Source organism: Notamacropus eugenii, chromosome 5, assembly GCF_028372415.1.
Source record: "Notamacropus eugenii isolate mMacEug1 chromosome 5, mMacEug1.pri_v2, whole genome shotgun sequence".
Taxonomy (NCBI): domain Eukaryota; kingdom Metazoa; phylum Chordata; class Mammalia; order Diprotodontia; family Macropodidae; genus Notamacropus; species Notamacropus eugenii.
Genome location: NC_092876.1, coordinates 376,052,629 through 376,071,858, shown reverse-complemented (window position 1 = coordinate 376,071,858; position 19,230 = coordinate 376,052,629). Strand labels below are relative to the sequence as shown.

Below are 19,230 nucleotides of genomic sequence, written 5' to 3'. Positions count from 1 at the left end.
GACAAAGAATTTGTGTTCACATAAGTTTTTTCCTGGTTCAAAGTGAAAGATCAGTTCATAGTTGGCTACCTCTGGTATCCATCTCCAGGAAGGAGTATCTAAATTGGCACTAGCAGACACATGTCAGTGAATTATTGTCAGTCCATATTTGCAACCTAGCTTCACATGCACAGTCTTTAAACTTTTCAGTAAAAACCCACTTCAAAGAAAAAAACAAAACAAAACAAAACTCCACCTTACCAATGAGAGGGTGAGTCTTGCTCTTCCTAAGCCTTGTTTTGGCAAAAGCAACTGGTTTCTGGTGACTATAACTTTCTTGGTACAACGTCACTTCTTAAGCCCCACAGACTGGCATTTGTGTAAGGATGACGAAAGGTGTGTTCCCATCTACAAAGCTCAATCCTAGTGAACTCATGAGACAAATGACTAGATTTTTTCTGAATGAATTTTAAGACAATTTGGCCTTTTCTCTCCTGTTATGCAAATACAGGTGAAATTATTCAGTGGCTTAATAACAGAAGCATAGTCCTAAACAAATTTGTAGTAATAATGGTCAAATCCTAGAAAAACTGAGATCTAGAACAATCTTTGTATGTGGACAATTCAGGAACATTTCTATGTTTTCTGTGTGAGTTCTCATGTCTTGCTGTGATATGTGACACATACTGAGAGAGGGTCTGTAAAACTAGTACTTGTCAATTGAAAGCTTAAGGCTTCTTATCTCCTTTGAAGTTTATACAATCTGTACTGATGACCCAATCAGTAGTCTTGTGACTTGTAGGACAACTTCCAGGCCACTCCCCATCCTTCTTCAATAGGTTTAAGTGAAGTTTTCCTTTCCTCCACAATTCCTGTTCTCATTCTAGGAGAATTCAATACATAATGATATGCCCTCTCAAACATCCTAATCTCTCAATTTCTCAAATTATTCATTTCCCATGACTTAATGTTCCATTGAATTACAGCTACACACAGAGACAGTCATACCCTTGATCTTGTCATCATTCGAGTTCCACGTCAATTTTCATGATCTTTGAAATCCTTTTATCTAATCATAATCTATTGTCATTCCACCTATCCCTCTACTAGACAAGTCTAAGCTCTGTCCTTTGCCGTCACTGTAACCTTCAATCTATCCTCTCATCAGTTTCTACTCCCCCACCAACCCAGGATCACTTCTGCACTAGCTAAACTCTCTTGTCCTTCCCTATCTTGACACTTGGTGAAGCAGTTGGATTCTATACTGTAATGTCTCAAATGATCATTTATTCTATCAAAGATCTTGTCCTGGCAAACTCTGGCCTTGGATTGCTTCCCAAAATCTTTCACTCCTACCCATGTGATGCTGAACAAAACTGAAGAAAATCACAAAACCATGCTGACTGGTTTCCCCACAAATTTAATATTTCTATAATTTCAACTAGGTCCTCAAGGTAGCAAGGCAATCCTCTTATTCTCCCTATTAACTCACCCTGACACTTACTACAGAGGCTTTTCTAAACTTCTCATTCCTCTTAAAGCCTCCTAGAGCTTCCCCTACCATCAACCTGTCATTAAGAAAAAACAAATTGAAGCCATTTTTTCGTGTTCTCTCTTATCCCTTGTAATCACAGCACAACATGCAGATGCCTTCTATTATCTTCTCCTTCATTCCTGTCTTACATAATGAAGTGCCCCTTAAAAAGGCAAACACTTACACATGTACAAGTGATCTCATTACACTACCCTGTCTCCTCTGACAGAATGCCCTATCATCATCCCTCCTTTCTCAACAACCTTCGATCTTCTCATTTTCTGGAGCTTTTCATACTGCCTACAATGCCCTTATCTTCTCTATCCTCAAAACCTCTCACTTAATTCATCCATCCTTGAAGGTGATCATCCCGTATTTCTCCTCCCTTTTATGGTTAAATCCCTGAGGAAACTGTCTACATTTGACACCTCCACCTCCCTTCATCTTGTCTACTTAAATCTCTCATCTGGTTTCTGATGTCATCATTCTCTCCAAAGTTACCAGTGATCTTTGATTGCAAAATCTAATTGTCTTTTCTCAATCTTTATCCTTTTTGACCAGGGGCAGCTAGATGGTGCAGTGGATAGAGCAGGAGTCGGGAGGACTTGAGTTCAAATCTCACCTCAGACATTTGACACTCACTAGCTGTGTGACCCTGGGCAAGTCACATAACCCTAATTGTCTCATCCTGGCTCATCTCCAGTCATCCTGATGAATATCTGGTCACTGGATTCAGATGGCTCTGGAAGAGAAGTGAGGCTGGTGACCTGCACAGCCCTCCCTCACTCAAAACAAAAGTCAAGTGCAAGTCATGTCACTAATTCTCTGATGTCATGGTCTTCTTCACAACTAAGGATGAACATACACACATCCTTTTTGACCTCTCTGAAGTCTTTGACATTGACAATGATCCTCTTCTCCTACATATTTTCTTCTCTATATATCTTCATGGCACTACCGACTCTTGGTTCTCTTCCTATCTACCTAACTGCTCCTTTCCAGTCTCTTTTGGTGGATCTTTTTCAAAGTCATGTTCATCAACTGTGGGTATCCCATAAGGCTCTGTCCTGGATCCTCTCCTCTACTCCCTCTATACTATGTGACTGGGTGATCTATTATGTTTATACAGATGATTCTCAGATCTATTTGTTCAGCCCTAACCTCTCTGCTGACCTCTAGTTTAACATCTGCAAACTAGATGTCCTACAGAAATTTTAAATTCAACATGTGAAAACTGAACCCATCTTCCTTTCCCATTCCAAACCCTTTCCTCTTCCAAACTTCATTATTTAATATCATCCTCCCATACTCCCTAAGTTGTCATCCTCAACTTCTCTTTTACCCCTTACACCCCTTATCCAATCAGTTGTCATATACTCCCTCCTCTCCTCTGATGCTGCCACCAATACAATGCAGGGATTTCCTGTTACCTCATGCCTAGACTACTACAACATCCTGCTGCTTGGTCTTCCTCTCTCCAATCTCTCTCCATTCCAGTCTGTCCTTCATTCAAGTCTGTCCTCCATTCAGCTGTCATATTGACCATCCTAAAGTAGACACAGGTCTGACCAAGTCACTTCCCTCTCCCATTCCCTTTCAATAAATTTCAGTAGTTGCCCATTACCTTCCAGGACCAAATGTAAAAACTTCTGTTTGGCTTTTACAGAACTTCATAGCCTGGATTCCTCTACCTATGCCGTTTTGTAACCTACCCTACACTACATACTCTGAGATTCAGAGACAATAGACACTTTTGGTTACCTCATTTCCACACTCTATGAATTTCCCCTGGCTGTTCCCCCTGGAACTTTGCTTGTCTTTGCTTCTTGGATTCCCTGGTTTCCTCCAAATCTCAGCTAAATTCCTTCTTCTGACTGTTCTAAAATCTGGGAAAATCTCAATTGAATACCCCAGTACAGTTAACAATTCTGTACTTAAAAATCTGATCGTAGAATATCAAAAGCAAATTTTGCTGGCTGTAGTTGAGAGGGTCAGTAATTTGGAATGACCTGGACATGAATCCTGAATCTGGTGCTTACTCCCTATGTAAACTCTGGGGGAAAAAAAAAATCACAATTTATCCAGGCCTTGGTGTTCTCATCTGTAAAATAAAAGTATCAAAGATAGAAAGCTAGAAAAGATTTAGAGATTATCTAACCTGCTCATTTTATGTAAGGAAACTGAAACCCAGAGAATAATAAATGATTTACCAGGCTACTTTCTTTGTTATCTTTCCTTTAGGATGGTGTCAGGCACAACGCAGGTGCTTAATAAACATTTGTTGGCTTGCTAATACCATTTTCCTGTCATTAAGTCTCTTCTAATATTTTTCCAATGTTTTCCCAAAGACAATGTCAGCAAGGTATAACAACACCCAGGTATTTCAAGTCTCCAACTGCTTTGTCATTTGTTGGATGTAAACTTTGAGTTAAAAGAAAAGAAAGTATCCCTTCCCCCATCTCAAAGAAAATTGCTTATCAAAATTATTTTTCAAAAAAACTTCCAAAAGTAGTTAAAAGCTGATTTCAAAGCACAAAAGAACCCAGGGAAAAACAAATAAAATTTTGTTCAAGTCTGAAATTCTCTTGAAGCTTAAGGAATGATAGAAAAGTAGTCAACAATAGGCAGTCCCGCTCCTGTCTCTGCTTGTTCTACTTCCCAGTCTTTGGATGGAGCTTCCAAAAGTGGGTTATATATACTGTATATATGACAGGGATCTCAAAAAAAATCAGGTAACTTAGAATTCAGATTGCGTAAATAAATTTAAGACCCATACCTCACAGTTTTAGATTCTCTAACGTACTTAAAAAAATAGAATGTAGTGTCTGCTGTGGATCTTATCACATACAATAAGTTTCCTGAAGGCAAGGATCCTCCCTTTACTAAATTTTCTGTCTCCACCAGTGCCTAGCAGCACTCCCCATACAAGTTGTTTTTGTTGTCCAGTAGTTTCAGTTGTGTCTGATTCTTATTGACTGATACAGACTTCTGGGAGCCAAGATGGTGGAGTGATCAGTAATTGCTATCTCCCTGCCCTTGTTGACATCGAAGAGCCCAGAGAATATCTCCTCAGGAAAAATTCTGGAGCAGCAGGAGCAGCAGAAGGGGCAAACAGTCTCCTAAGTATAAAGACTGATATTGATTTTTCATGACCCCATTTGGGGTTTTCTTGACAAAAATGTTTAATGGGTCTTCCTGACTTCGGGCCTGACACACTATGCACTGCACCACCTAATCGCTCCACAAAAGTAAGCATTTAATATTTAATAAATGCTTACTTTATGAAAAAAATTATAAGGTTCATTTCTTTTGAGTGACAAATCTAAAAAGGCTGGATCTGAAAAATATAAAGATATAGAGACAAAAAACGGTATAATTTGCCCCCAAAACTAAAACCTACTGCAAAATAAGCTATCCCTCTTTAGCTCATGAAATCTAAAAACTTTTTCTCGTGTAGTTATAGGTTTCAAGGGGCTACTCTTTTCTCCCTCTCCAACACATTCCTGACTTCATCCTTTTGCACACTTTATTTTTCTTGCACTATTTTGAGGCATACATAGCACTAACAGTGGGTAATATACTTTATAAAAATATAGTTTTATTGATCTATTTTGTTTTTACCTCCTCTTCATTTCTAAATATGTTCTTTGGAAAATATCTTCCAAAGGACATAGTCATTTCTTCCTTCTCATCCCTAGAGAGTCATCCTTTGTAACAAAGGATGAGGGGAAAAAAGCACATCAACAAAATTAACTAACATTTCAGTATAGACAGTATAAGCAATGTTTCACACCCACAGTTCAAAACCTCTGAAAAGGAGGGAGGTACTTATGTCCCTCTCTCCTTTGGGGCCAAACTTAAGGATTATAACAGCAAAGGAGTCAATTTGGAGTTTCTTTGATGGTTTTATTATTGTATAAAATCAGGTCAAGAAAAATTGTAAATGTGTGTATTGGTTGTTAAATTTCATGGATTCAAAATCATATATTTCACCTTTTATGCTTTCCTCTTTCCTTTAAGGATATATCTATATTCTTATATATGTTTGTATACAGATATATATGTAGACACACACACACAAATATATATCTATTTCTTCAGCTTACATACTTCACTTAACATCAGTTCATATGAGGCTTCCTATGTTTCTTTGTCATTATTTCTTACAGGACAGTGATATCCATTCATGTATTTAGTATTATAATTTACTTGGCCTTCTTCACTCAGTAGGGTTTTGCTTCCTGTTCTTTGTTACTATTAAAAGTGCTTCTACAAATCCTCCTTTTGTCACTGACATCTTTGGGGTATACTATCAGCAGAATTTGTGGGGCAAAGGGAATTTTATTCCCTTTTAAAAAAAGTCTAATTCCAAATTGCTTTCCAGAATAGCTGGATGAATTCACTGCTTTATTATACCTGATTTTCCCAAACCCATCCAACATTAGCAGATGACTGAAAATAGAAATTGTCTATTGGGAATTAGGTGAAACCTCAGACTTGTTTTGATTTGTATTTCTCTTGTGATTTGAATCAAACTTTCACATTTTTGTTCTTGGTTGATAATCTTGTTTCAAGATAGTCACTGATCAATTTATTGGAAAATGGCTCTTGATCTTGTGTGTTTGTTAGTTCCTAATATATTTTAGATAGATACTTCTCTGAATGTTTCATATGCAACACTTCTTATTGCACTATGACACTGATTGATGTAACTTTCCCATCCCCAACCCCTGTCCACACTAGTTTTTTGGTACCATTAGTGCTCTAAGTATTTTAGTAGTATATTAGACCTTTATTTCTCATTTACTTCATTGAGGTTTGTGTTTAATAGGATTGCTGTGTAAAAAAAAAAAAAAAAAAGGTGTCATTTATTCTCTTTCCTTGTATAACTTCAAAATGATGCCAGAACAGTTGGACAGAATCAACAACATATTAAGTGTACCTGTCTTCTGACTGACCCTTCTACAATGACTGTATCACCATTGCCAATTTGAAGGATTTAAATAAGGGTTGTTATAATTTACATTTCTCTTACTAATTCCTGACGATTTAACTCTATAGGGAATGGCTCCTAGTGTTAGCTATTTTTCAATTTTCTATTTATCTTGAGTATCAGACTTGCTGTATTTGATGGCAATGCTTTCCTTATTCTATAATTTCTTTTCTTGTTCTATATTTATTAATTTTATTCATTCAAAATCTTTTTAATCTAATGGAGGACTTGAGGACTTCTACTTTTTTAACAAAGAAAGATTCAACTCGTACAACTTGTTCTTTCAGGAATTTGGGGGAGGGGTTTTTCAGCAGCATCAGGATGAAAGCTGAAACACTGATAGGTGTTTTCTCTTCCAACCCAAGATGTTAGCTATTTAAAGTGTCAGGGCAGCAACAGGGACTATTTCTTTAATTTGATTTGCAGTCCCTCCCTTTAAATGTACCAACAACAGTGATTACATTTAATGGAAGATATTGACTATTTTTGCGGAGGAAGTACTAATTAGGGCTATACCAACTATGAGTAAGGTAGGGTTATCTTGGTTTTAAGTGGAACAGAGGACAGAGGATATAGGTAAGCATAATTCAAAGTACAAAGTGACAGGATCAAAGATGAGATGCAAAATTCTTTAGGAAAATAATTAGGGAGAAAACTGAAGGATAGACAGGGAAAGGATACCAAGGAAGATTTAATGGAGGAGGTAGTACCAAAATGAGGACCAATAAAAAAAGAATTTCAAGTGGCAGAGATAACAGGACAAAATCAGAGAACAGCATAGTTTGAATGGAACAGAATACATAATAGCTAAGAGGGGTGTTAATTTCTTCCTCCGGGCAATAAGAAGCCACCTAACCTCTGAAGTTTCATGGACCACCTCTGGCAGTCTGGCAACACTCATGAACCACTTCAAACATAAATATAAATGCATAAGATAAAATGAAATGTGAAGGACTACAAAGGAAACCAATTCTACTAAACAAGAATTATCAAAATTATTTTTTAAAAAAAGGTCCCAGACATCAGATGACCTTACACTAAAAAAGAAGTGACATGGCTATATTTGTGAATTAGATTACTTGGCCTTGAAGAAAGAATTAGGAGAGCATGTATTACAATAGTTCAGTACTTAAAATACTTAACTAAGGCGGTGGCAAATAAAGATGACAACAGGTCAAAAAGACTAGCGAGGGGGAATTAACAATTCAATAATAGTTCATTAAATGCTTTCTTTAGATTTAAAAGATGTTTTCCTCATTTACATTCTAATAACTGAACTGTATCCTTTAGAAACCTGTTCTTTCTTGCCTTCACATGGTCAAAAAAAGATGCAGATGAAATATAGAACTTCTAAAAGTCAGAATAATACTTAAGAGTTTAATCATTCAACTTTTCAAAAATATCTTGTGACAGTAAAAAGCATAAGTTTTTTAATGATATTTATTTCATAAATGTAGTTATTCCTCTAAAACATATTAAAATAGAAAACATGTTCTTCTGATCAATTATACAAAGAAAATACCAATATAGTAATAAAAAATACTGAAAATATATGAAAGCACCAGAACATTAGAATAATTACACTGGCAACAATTCTAAGAATATATTTCTTGCAATTGTACAATAAAGTGCTATTAAATCCAGTCAAAATTAGTGGCAAAATTTTGAAAAGTTATTGTATTATGAAATTGAGGATAGATTCATCAGTTATCACAATTCTAGGCTACTTGCTAATCAACTCCATGATAAATGTTTTTTTAGCTTTCAAAACGAAAACTGGTTTAAAACATTTAAATGTTGGGCCTCAATAATGTGTTCATGAACAATTAATGACAATTTTGAATATGAAAGCACTTAGAAGACAAAAATATATAGAACCAAAAAAATGACAGCCCATGTGAGACACTTGAGATCAGATGAAATCAAACACATAATAGATATAAGATTAAGTATGAAAGATAAATTGTATTGAAGCTTTTGATTTTTATAGTATATTTTCAGTAATTCTGCTTACTTACAATTAATCACCACATTAACAGCTTTATACTACTGAATCCAATAATGAAAAATTGATCAAACTTCAAAGCATGAACAGTCAACATTACTGCATCTTGAAACATTAAAGGGACACTGTTAGGACAAATAATTTTAAAATGTGAGCAGATGATTTCTTAAATCAGCAGGAACAAAATATATATACTTGGGACTTGATTATTTAAAACCAATAATGCAGCATACATAAAAAATCCATTGTGCACACACACTGACAAAAAAAATCAAAAGTACTTAGTAGGATGGAGAGCAGTCATTTTCACATCTGGAGTTCATAAACTGAAATAGAAAAACTAAATTAAGAAAAAATACTACAGCAGTGTCCTTTTAATGTTTTACTGCCTAGACCAATCGGAGGAATCTATAGTCTACAAATATTCATAAATCAATTTCTATAGAGACAATCCCTGAAGACAGATGGTCACACCTTATAGCAGAGTAAAATACCAAACAAACGAAAAAAACCACCCCTTGGTCAAATCTCAAGATTTATGTTACAAGTATAGTTGTTCTCTTATATATAATTGGGATTGTGAGCTGAAACCCTTCCCATTGAAATAAATTTGAAATCTCCGATCTTAATTATCCAATAATTCAAGTACCAAGGCAAAACACCAAGCAAGTCAAATAAATATGCATTAAAAATCTCATGGTACCATCCAGGTTCTTTCTCTTTTAAACAGAGTTGACAATATCATATCAGAGTGCTTTTAGAGATACCCATATTTCCTAAGTTCTCTTTAATTAATGCTAACTGATTTCAGCCAGGAATGTATATGAATTAATGATATCATTACATTTCTCAAACATTAAAGTTTTCAAAAAAAACTTTTCTGAATGAATGACTTCCATAGGGAATCAAGTGCCTCCTCCTTTTGGGGGAAATGAGGAGTTTTGGTGGTAGTGTAATTTCAGGATTACAAATGGCTAGTCAGGCCTTTGTAAGAGACAAAAAAAAAATGGCTGAGTATGGGTACAATAGATTTTGCCCCATAAACAGGTTTTGTCTACATGTATCATAGCAATTCCTTTAAAAAAAGTGAACAAGATTAAAAAAAATATTTTCTGGGAAAATATGATATGAAAATTTTTAAAGTAAAAGCCACAAAAACAAAGTTGTTAGTCTTAAACTGATTCTATCTAAATCAGAGTATTAGTCAAAAAGCCCTAAACTCATAGAAGGCAAGTTGTCAAGGAATACTGATAGGAAACAAAGGCTGAAGGTGGTTTGGCATAAATAGTTTTACATTCCGAAAGAACATCAACTATAACTGACTAGAAGTTTTCAAAATTACAAAATCATGATTACATAAATTATTCCGTATGTTTTCTTACTCAATATACACTTCCTTTATATACACAGTATAGAAAAGCTAACACGTTTGGCTCAACTACAGTAATTCAATTCCATAAAAAAGGCAGATTATGTCTTTTGGTTGCAACAAAGCATCTCCTTGCATTTTCAGTTCAGTTTATAAGAACAAGATAAAACTGAAACAAGTCATGTTTTAAAGTACTCTAACCAAAAGGAAAAAAAATTATTTATATTCAGAACAATAACATCCCAAGGTTTTATTTTCACTTATAAGATAACTAGTTATCTGTAGTCAACTTCTTCTGTGTTCTTAATGTAGATCCTCATTCTAATATTCTTCTCTTTTCATGACAGCCTGGCTCCTCTCTGTCATTCACTTCTCAAATGGCAAAGAAGATCAGGGAGCTGCACTTTGGTCTCCAGGGAGTATATGTATACATAACCAAAGTATAGGTCTGATTCTTCTTCACACTAATTAAGAGAGCCAGCTACATCTCTCACAGAGTATTACTCCCTTGACTATATAGCAGATAGAAGCAAGAAGTGGCAAAAGCAAGTAAAAGCACAGTTAAATAAAACAGCAGCTGTTGAAACCAGAGACAACGATCAACTTCATCTTGAAGTTTCCTATTGATGTCTAGTAAACGGGTGAGCTGAGAAAAAAAGAGATGAAAGACTGCATCCATAAAATATTATATTTATCATGTGAATGCTGAATAGGAATATTTGAAATCCAAACACTTAGGTAATGTAATTAAACAAATAAACAATGTAATTTGAAATCCATATACTTAAGTAATGTAATTAGATGGAGAAAAACTGACTAAAAGCTATATATGTAGCACCAAAATACATTTGTTATGTGAGTATGTAATTCAAAAAGGTCTATTTTTGTAGGGAAGGAAAAAAACAAAGAACTAACCTTTAGAGGTAGAGAAAATTTTCAGTCACTAGGAGCTGTTTAAGTTCAAGGAACATTAAAGTGGGAATGAAATGAAAAAGAAACTGAGGCACAGAGATGAAATTAGGGACAAAGGCAGGCTTCCAAACCAGGTTTTGTAACTCCTAGTGGTCAAGTCTTTTCTATTACAATAAACCACCACTTTCATACTATCACCCCTATGACCATCCATCAACCACCAATCCAACAGGCAGCACAGACCCACCATAAATCAATTTGGTTGTCAGAAATATAATCATTATAAACTACTCTTGTGTACTAAATAGTACTTCTCCCTACTAGTTGTCTTTTCATAAAGAAATGATTGGGGCTTAAAAGATTTACAACTTGCAAAGGTAAAAATTTCATCTACTGCCTATTCAGGCTTGAACTAGGATAGCAGAAGGGAAAATGAAAATGACAGGATCCACGTGGAAATCTCCTGTAGAGGAAGGAATCAACAAGAAGGTTTGTGGATCAAGAGCATGGGAAAAACAGAAGGGAGGAGAAACTGAATAGCACAGAATGAAGGATTTAGAATCAATAAGATTGGTGCTCTAACTCTACCTCTGTCTCTTGCTAGATGGGTCACCCTCAGAACAGTTTGAATTTGATCTTAGTGTTTAACTTAGAAAGAAATAAAACTTACTTGTAAATGAATATCCTCATTGCTTTTGGATGGAATGTTAAAAGAATTTTCTTTTAATGTAAGAGAAGATGGCTTACTGGTATCAACGTGGCATCTTAACCTGTGAAAATTTTCTTTAATCTTAGTATATGGTATTCAGCAGAAACAATTCAAACTTTTAAAAATCTGAAAAGTCCCTTCTAGAGTAATGAGGCCACATCACTCATCCTCAATCATGACTGGTACTAGTAATCAAAATTAATAGGCAATCTCTACCTTTCTGTTCTGACTGGCATTTTAGTGAACCTACTGTTAACACCTTAAGTACACTGCAAACAAAGATGGGATGCACAAGAAAGTAGAAATTCAGGATAATAATATGAATCTATGAAACCACATAGGCTTTTCTTTCCTTAGAAAAAACTCAGTTATATAAAAGCTGGGCTGTAATATACTTTCAAGTGTATGGAAGTAAACTTGCTTTATTATATTTATTTTAAAATGTTGTACTTATTCTGTTCCTAATAATAAAGAAAATTTTTACACCTGATGTAATAGCTGTTTTAAACAGTTAAACACATTTCAACCAATTTCAAGTATCCCAATTTCATGTAAATAGTTATATACAATTCAATCTATTTTTTGGTTAGTAGATAGTCTGAAGTTTAAACTAGAGATGTGTGACCTGTGTTTACTTCCAACATGAGGTCCATGTAAGCAAGGCCACTCAGAACTTGAAAAGAACTTAACTCATTTTCTAGTTCTTTTCAATTATGTCACAGTTAAAGTCTCAGATTAACTTCTCTTTCTGTTCACATTAAAGTGATTGTGATTGGTGTCTCAGCCAGCACAGGCACATAATTATTTTTTACCCATGTGCATACCAGCTTACCTATGCTCCATTATTTTGCTTCTTGGTATATCCTTCCAGAACTGTGCCAGTTCTGCTGCCCCTGTACCACAAGGTTGTTCCATTTCTGCTGCCATTATTAGAAAACGATCTTGAGGGGAAATTGTGAAACCTTCAGTCCCAAATAATTCAGCACAGCAATGAAGGAAAAAGAGAGAAAGGCAAAAAAAAAAAAAGCAGAAAAGGAAGGATAAAAGAAAAACAAGGAGGTAAGTAAAGAAAGAGGGGAAAATGTCACTTGCATGTCTGGATTAAGACATCTTATTTTTTTTACTTTTCAAATTATATTTATCAAAATATTTATATTATTTACTTTTCAAATTAGAACACCTTGATTTAATATTCTGATTATAAGCCACAGTTTTAGAAAAATTATAAAAGGAAAAAGAGGAAAAGAAATGCCAATTTAATAAGGAAAATGTTCTTTTAAAAATGAAAGATTCAGATTTTATTGGTAGCTAATAAAATACCACTTGACAGTGAGTTGATTTAACTTACCCCCATGAAGAGACACCACTATATCTAATGATGAGCCAGGGTCACAGCAACTATTACTTGGCTTAACTCTGTATTTGTCTGGAGCTGTTGTTCTCACCTGAAACAGTAGGTGTACTTAGGCAGATTAAAAATTTCAGCCTCATTTAAAGTCAATTTCATCCAACACAACAAGCATTTACTGAATGCCTATGATGTACTATGTACTGTGTTAGGTTAAAAAAAAAAAAGATGAAACTATCCCTGCCCTCAAAGAGCTGACATTCTACAAGAGAAGACATCATATGTACATAAGGACATGCAAATGTAGAGAAAACACACAGTAATTTCATAGAAAAGAGAAAGAACAGTCACAACTGTGGATTTATAGAAAGACTCCATGCAGGAAATGGTACTTGACCTGGACCCTGAAGGAAGTGAGAGTTTCCAAAAGACAGAGGTGAAGGAGAGAGGCAGAGGACTGCCCCAGCACAAGAGCAGGGTATGGAGTATGAAGCAGTGGCACAGCACACCCAGAGTGAGATGCTTTAAAAACAGTGTGAATGTGAAACGAAATAAAAACAAAAAAAAAGTTTAAGCTAATAGTTTACTCTTCTGGAGGGATTAGGGTGGAATGGACCTCTGATTTCACCAGTACAGTGAATTTATTCAGTAAGAAAACTCTTACTGCCAATGCTCTGAAAATTGGGAGTCTCAAGACAGTTGTCCAAAGCACTGAAAAGTTGAATGACTTACCCAGGGGATCAGAGATGGGACTAAAGCTAGAACTGTCTGACTCAACAGTCACTATGCCAGACTACCTCTTACATTACTTTAAAAACTCCCAGAAAATTCAAAAAGCAATCTTGATGGGTAAATATATAAAGTCTTTGTTTTAAAAGATAAATAGATCAAATCCAGTGACCTAGTATTTCCCATGACCTTTGCTGAACTACTATGAGCACTTGGATTAAAAAAGTACGTAATAAAGGAAAAAAATGATTTGACTCTAAAAAACCCAGAACTACACACTCAAATAATGCTATGTATGTTTTGTTCGCTAATAAACTTTAGATAACAATATTTGACCTAAGAGCAATAAAGGAATTTTAATACATATTAAATATTAAAGTTTAAAACATTAGTGCACAACATAAGTTAAACATACATGCATAAATACATGTACATAAACATACATATATTGATATATCTATGTATGTTCACTAATGAGATAAATACTAAATCCAAATACACGCACTGAAGGATCGAACTATCCATTCTGTAATTCCATTTGTCTTAACTGATTGGATAAATTATTTACCCCATAAGGGAAGTGATTTACTAATATCTATGTTAAATTATTTAACACTGAAGTTTAATGACAAGTATTATCTTATGATTCAATGTCAGGAGTTCTGAAGAAAAAGATTGCTCAGGTAAATCAATGTCCAGGTAGGATAAAAATAAATTATAATTCTCCACGTGTAAAAGGCAGAAACCTCAAAGAGCAGACAGAAGACAGCAGCTTTTAGAAATATTATGACATGCCTTAAAGACAGATTCTTATGCTGCATATTTAATTATCAATCTTTTGGAGGTTTTATTACTAAAATGATTCTGTCTCCAAAATTTGCCTGGACAATCTTATACACATCAGATGACTTCCTTAAAATTAATTAGACTGATTTTGTGACATTTTGTAGATTTTAAGCAATTTACCTTAAATGCAACTACATTTTTTGTTACATTTGTGAGGGTTATTAAGCACTTCTTCTCTCCAATTTCTCTGGATCCAAAATATAGTTCTTCAGCAGGGCTATATGTAAACAAAACAAGATTGCTATTTAGTTTGAATAATCCTTTGTACTACACTTTAGATTAATTTCAATCAAAAACAAGCTAAATGTGTTTTAGTATCAGTACTCAGATACAGAAATCTGCTGATACAAACTTGTCAAAAAAAACACAACCAAATAGTAGTTGGTATTCTACTTTTATAAACACTATATATTTAATTTATACAGTATTAGGAGTTAACTTAGGTCAAAATGGAAAATAAGAAAATCGTAACACTGACTCACATTATACAGTGCTATAAACTGCTTCTTCATAAGTCTGTGAGGCAGACAGTACAAGTATAACTATCCTTCATTTTGGATTAATTAAATTAATTAAATTAATTTAATTAAATTAAAAAAAAAAGAGGGTCAGAAAAGTAAAGTAACTTTTTCATAATAATAAAGATAATGGCTAAAACTCAAGCCTAGGGGATTATCTTTCAGGTTACTTTTCCTTTATCATATTCTTATCTCCTAAGAAGAAAGAAAAGAACCAGGAAGGGTAGTTCATCAGTCCCTTAATATATTTAACATCTTGGAAAGTTATTTAAAATTGGTCAAAACATAAATAAAGAATTGACAATTATATCTGTAAGACAATAAAAAGCAGTGTTTTTACAAAAACCAAGTCTAGCAGTAAATAATGATTTAGAAGATAATTATAAGAATAGAATATGACCAAAATGAAAGTTTAAAATTCTGATATGGGGACACTGTTTAGTAATTTAGATAGAACTTCAGCGTTATAAAAAACTAAAATAAAATTTTGGGTATAATTTGCAAGGAAGAGCTCATGACAATGCTTACTGTTTTCAACTTAGAATTAATTTAATGATATTTCCCCCTTTCTTTAATGACATTAAAACATAACTCAATAGTACTCTGAATTAGTTTACTTGGTCAAATTGAATCAAGCCTCTCTGAAGGAAAATATAAATCACCATATTTTGCTTCATTAAAAAAAAAAATCTAAAAACCCCTATCAATTATCCCAACTCAAGTTTTTTAAGACTCTTCTTTATATCAAGAGAAATTCTCAAAAAATATGAAAAATTCTGCTTGTTTCTTTTAAAAGAACCCTCCTGATCAACTTTTGATATGATGCTAGTATTATCTTCAAATGGAGAAACAGCAAGGAGAGAGAAATGGCCTTGGAGCCAGGAAGACCTGTATGTGAGCTATCCGTCTGACGTACGTTGGCTGTGTGACCCTAGGCATGCTGCTCGAGCTCTTGGTAGTAGGTGCCAAGATTGTAAATTGTAACGAAGGTGATTACCTGTATTGGTAGAATGTATTTTCTCATGCAGGAGAGTTCACTATATCAATGAAACCACAAGTCTAGTTAATATCTCCTTATCCCTATATTTTCAAAAAGCAATGAACTATAGAGAACTGTCCTGTGTTTCACAATTGTTAGAATTATTTTTAAAAAATGCATGTACACACTCACACACACACACACACACAGTAAGGGTAAGCAAATCTTGAAATCTTTACCTGATGTGCAATAGGACTCCTTTAAACATGCTCAATGATTTCTTGAAAGTTTTTATCTTAGAATCCACTTTATCGGACTCTTCTATTTTGGAAGTTTGTTCTATTGAGCTAATCTGTTTGAGAACAAAATGCAATAATTAAAGAAAAATGGAAGGTAATAAACCTACTGACAATTAAACTTTTTATTCTATTGCAAATAATTTGCAGGAATGATGGTTCTAATGAAAACTTTCTAGTTGACTTTTGCATCATTATTACTATCATCACAAAAATATTCCTTGAGTGCTGTGTGCTTAGGCTGCAAGGATACAGCTCAGACTGCAAGGACACAGAGAAACTGCAAAATATATCCTCAAAAGATTTACAATCTCTAGGAACTCTTATTAAATCATACAATAGCCCCTTAAATTTGATTTAAATTAGAACACTATAGTACTATCTCTTTAGCCCACTTAGAATAAATAATCAGCTCAGGAAGAATAAATTATATACTGAACAGCTATATTGCTTCAACAATGTAGCCAAAAGAAGAAAGAAAAAATTGGTGCAAGTTGTGAATGTACAAGCTTAATCTATGTCATTTAAGATACACAAATATTTCCATATTTTTTTTTTCCATCTCTTACACCCAATGTCATCTTATTATTAAAATTACCTTTCTGGGAATGACAACTTGTTCTTCACTGGAATTTGCTTCCCCAGTTTCTTTATTATCTGTTTCTATATCTTCTTTACTTTCAGTTTCATCCTCACTGGTAATAGGTCCATTTTCACACAAAGGGGTTTGAAAATCATCATCCACTAGTGGCGGATAACTGTACTTGAAAGGATCCTGAAATAAAAAGAACAAAATATTAGTCCTTATCATAAAGATGTTAAGAAAAATAAATAATTTCCCCAATGGATTTAAAATATACTCATTCTTGAAGTGATATTTTAGAGTTGAATCATTTTAAAAAGCTTTTCTACTATATTTCTAAACTTTGTTACAAAAGTCTTGTGGGGCAATGACTATAGAAAAAAGGAAATTTTATGAAAACTACACTGTTTCTAACTTAAAGACTCAAGAAAAATGAACAAAAAATTATTCTATGTTGATTTTTGGATTTGCCATTCTTTGGTTCAGACTGTAATTCAAAATTAGCCTAGTAATCGCTATATGATGTTAACTTGATAGAAAAAATAAGGTTTAAAAAACAGTTCCTACATGATTTAACTGACACTTCCAAATAAGCACATACACTGCTCAATAAAATGTTACATTTTAAAATGTCTTCAGCACCACTAGTTACAGCTTAATATTCACATAACTTATAACATTTAACTGACATTCCCCCAGCCCTAAGGGCTAATCAACTAGTCATAACAGAGAAGTTGTGGGGTTATGGAAAGAGAAGTGGATCTGATCTAAGAAGATCAAGTCTTGGCCCTTACACTCACTTACACTACTGTGCACAAAGTACTTCCCCTCTCTTGGCTTCAGTTTCCTTATTTGTAAAATGAGGCAGTTGGACTAGAATCAGGGGTGGGGAACCTGCAGTCTCAAGGCCACATGCGGCTGGCCCTCTAGGTCCTCAAGTATGGCCCTTTGACTGAATCCAGATTTCATGGTACAAATCTGCCGCATTTGAGGACCTAGAGGGACACATGTAGCCTTCAGACTATAGGTTCCCCCACCTTAGAAGATGATCTCTAATATTTCTTTCATCAGTAAACCCACTTGGCTTAAAATTTACAATTAATTCTGTTAAGGTCTTATACATTTCTTTTTGTGATGTGTATTTATTAATTTTATCTTAAGAAATTCTTACTTTATGACTATTGGGTATCTATGATCTTCCTCTATATACTAATTATATTTTCCACTGCTAAATTTTTAAGGGTCCCTCCCCTCCCCCAACTACGGAAAAATACAAGACTTTATCTACAAATATTTTACACTTGTCAACCACCATACTTACAGTTCCACCCATGTGTGGGGGCAAGTATTCTATGCTGACGTACTCCTGCACTTCATTTTTACCAGTAAACTTCAACATGTTCACTGCTTCTGGACCAAGCCAGCCTTTCACAATTTTAAAAGCAGCTAGAGAATATACAATAATTTCATTAAATTGTTTCTTATTTAACTTATTGCACACATCACAAAAGCCTGGTCTAAGAATATAATAGTCAATTGTTTTCTTAAAAGATATTTACTAACATTTTCTAACGCTAAAAGGCAGTTATAACATTATTGTACTTTATAGTTTCTAAATGCCTAACATTCAATAAGCCAAGTTGTCATAATCATCATTCAGTTTGCCATTTTTCCCAAGGCTTCAGACCTTACAGAAATCCATGGTTACTCCAGATGCTACAATCTCAAAGATTGGGTCCACTAATCACAAGGGTGGAATGAAAAGGGCAATGGTCTTAAGCAAACTGCAGTGTTTTCACTGGCACTGCTTACCCATGTGGGAGCAGCCTGAGTAGGTTAACTTCATGTCAGAACATACCCCATGCACACCAAGACAGTATTTCAGGTGCACTGGATTGACATCATAATCAATCAACAAGCATTTAAGTGCCTACTATGTGTCAAGCACTGTGAACAATTTCGGAACACAAGATTTTAGGCCCCAACTTTCTACCTCAACCTAGATGTTCTCTCTTCTAAGAACTCTCAGCCTGTCTTCCAGAACTCTTCTAGTGGTGAGGGGAAAGAAAGAATTACTTATCAAAGGGTTGGAAAGGGTAAAAATACCATGGAACACCCATCAGTGCAGTTGGTTGGTAATTCTCCTCTATAAGCCTCCATTTTGATTTAACTAATATGGATTTTTTACTGGTCAAAACAATCTGAAGCATATCCAGTAAGATATAATGAAATATGTATTTCTAATTCTAAGGCACGTGAGTTTGTAACCTATCTTCTCTTAGCTCATCTTTAAAAAGGTGAAAAAAAGCTTTGTAAATCTTATTAGCAAATATATAAAGTTTGTGAAGTTTTACATAGCATATATATATGTATGTGTGTGTAGATTATAAATATATATGTGTGCATATATATATACATATAAAGGTTTCC

General features: G+C 34.3%; 1 protein-coding gene across 2 annotated transcripts in view; it reads right to left on the bottom strand.

Moving 5' to 3' along the window:
* Nucleotides 1-7,928: 7,928 nt before the first annotated feature.
* Nucleotides 7,929-19,230, bottom strand: part of MOSPD2 (motile sperm domain containing 2) — a 41,766-nt gene continuing 30,464 nt past the window's right edge. Inside the window, exons 8-15 of one of the 2 annotated variants that reach the window (XM_072614328.1) lie at nt 18,122-18,246; nt 16,816-16,992; nt 16,161-16,273; nt 14,545-14,641; nt 12,850-12,946; nt 12,334-12,463; nt 11,463-11,562; nt 7,929-10,526 (exon numbers count right to left, since the gene is read on the bottom strand). In XM_072614328.1, the coding sequence (XP_072470429.1) occupies nt 10,371-10,526; nt 11,463-11,562; nt 12,334-12,463; nt 12,850-12,946; nt 14,545-14,641; nt 16,161-16,273; nt 16,816-16,992; nt 18,122-18,246 (995 nt within the window). In that variant the 3' untranslated portion in view covers nt 7,929-10,370. The remainder of the gene's footprint in view (nt 10,527-11,462; nt 11,563-12,333; nt 12,464-12,849; nt 12,947-14,544; nt 14,642-16,160; nt 16,274-16,815; nt 16,993-18,121; nt 18,247-19,230) is intronic. The other variant, XM_072614329.1, reaches the window with a different exon arrangement.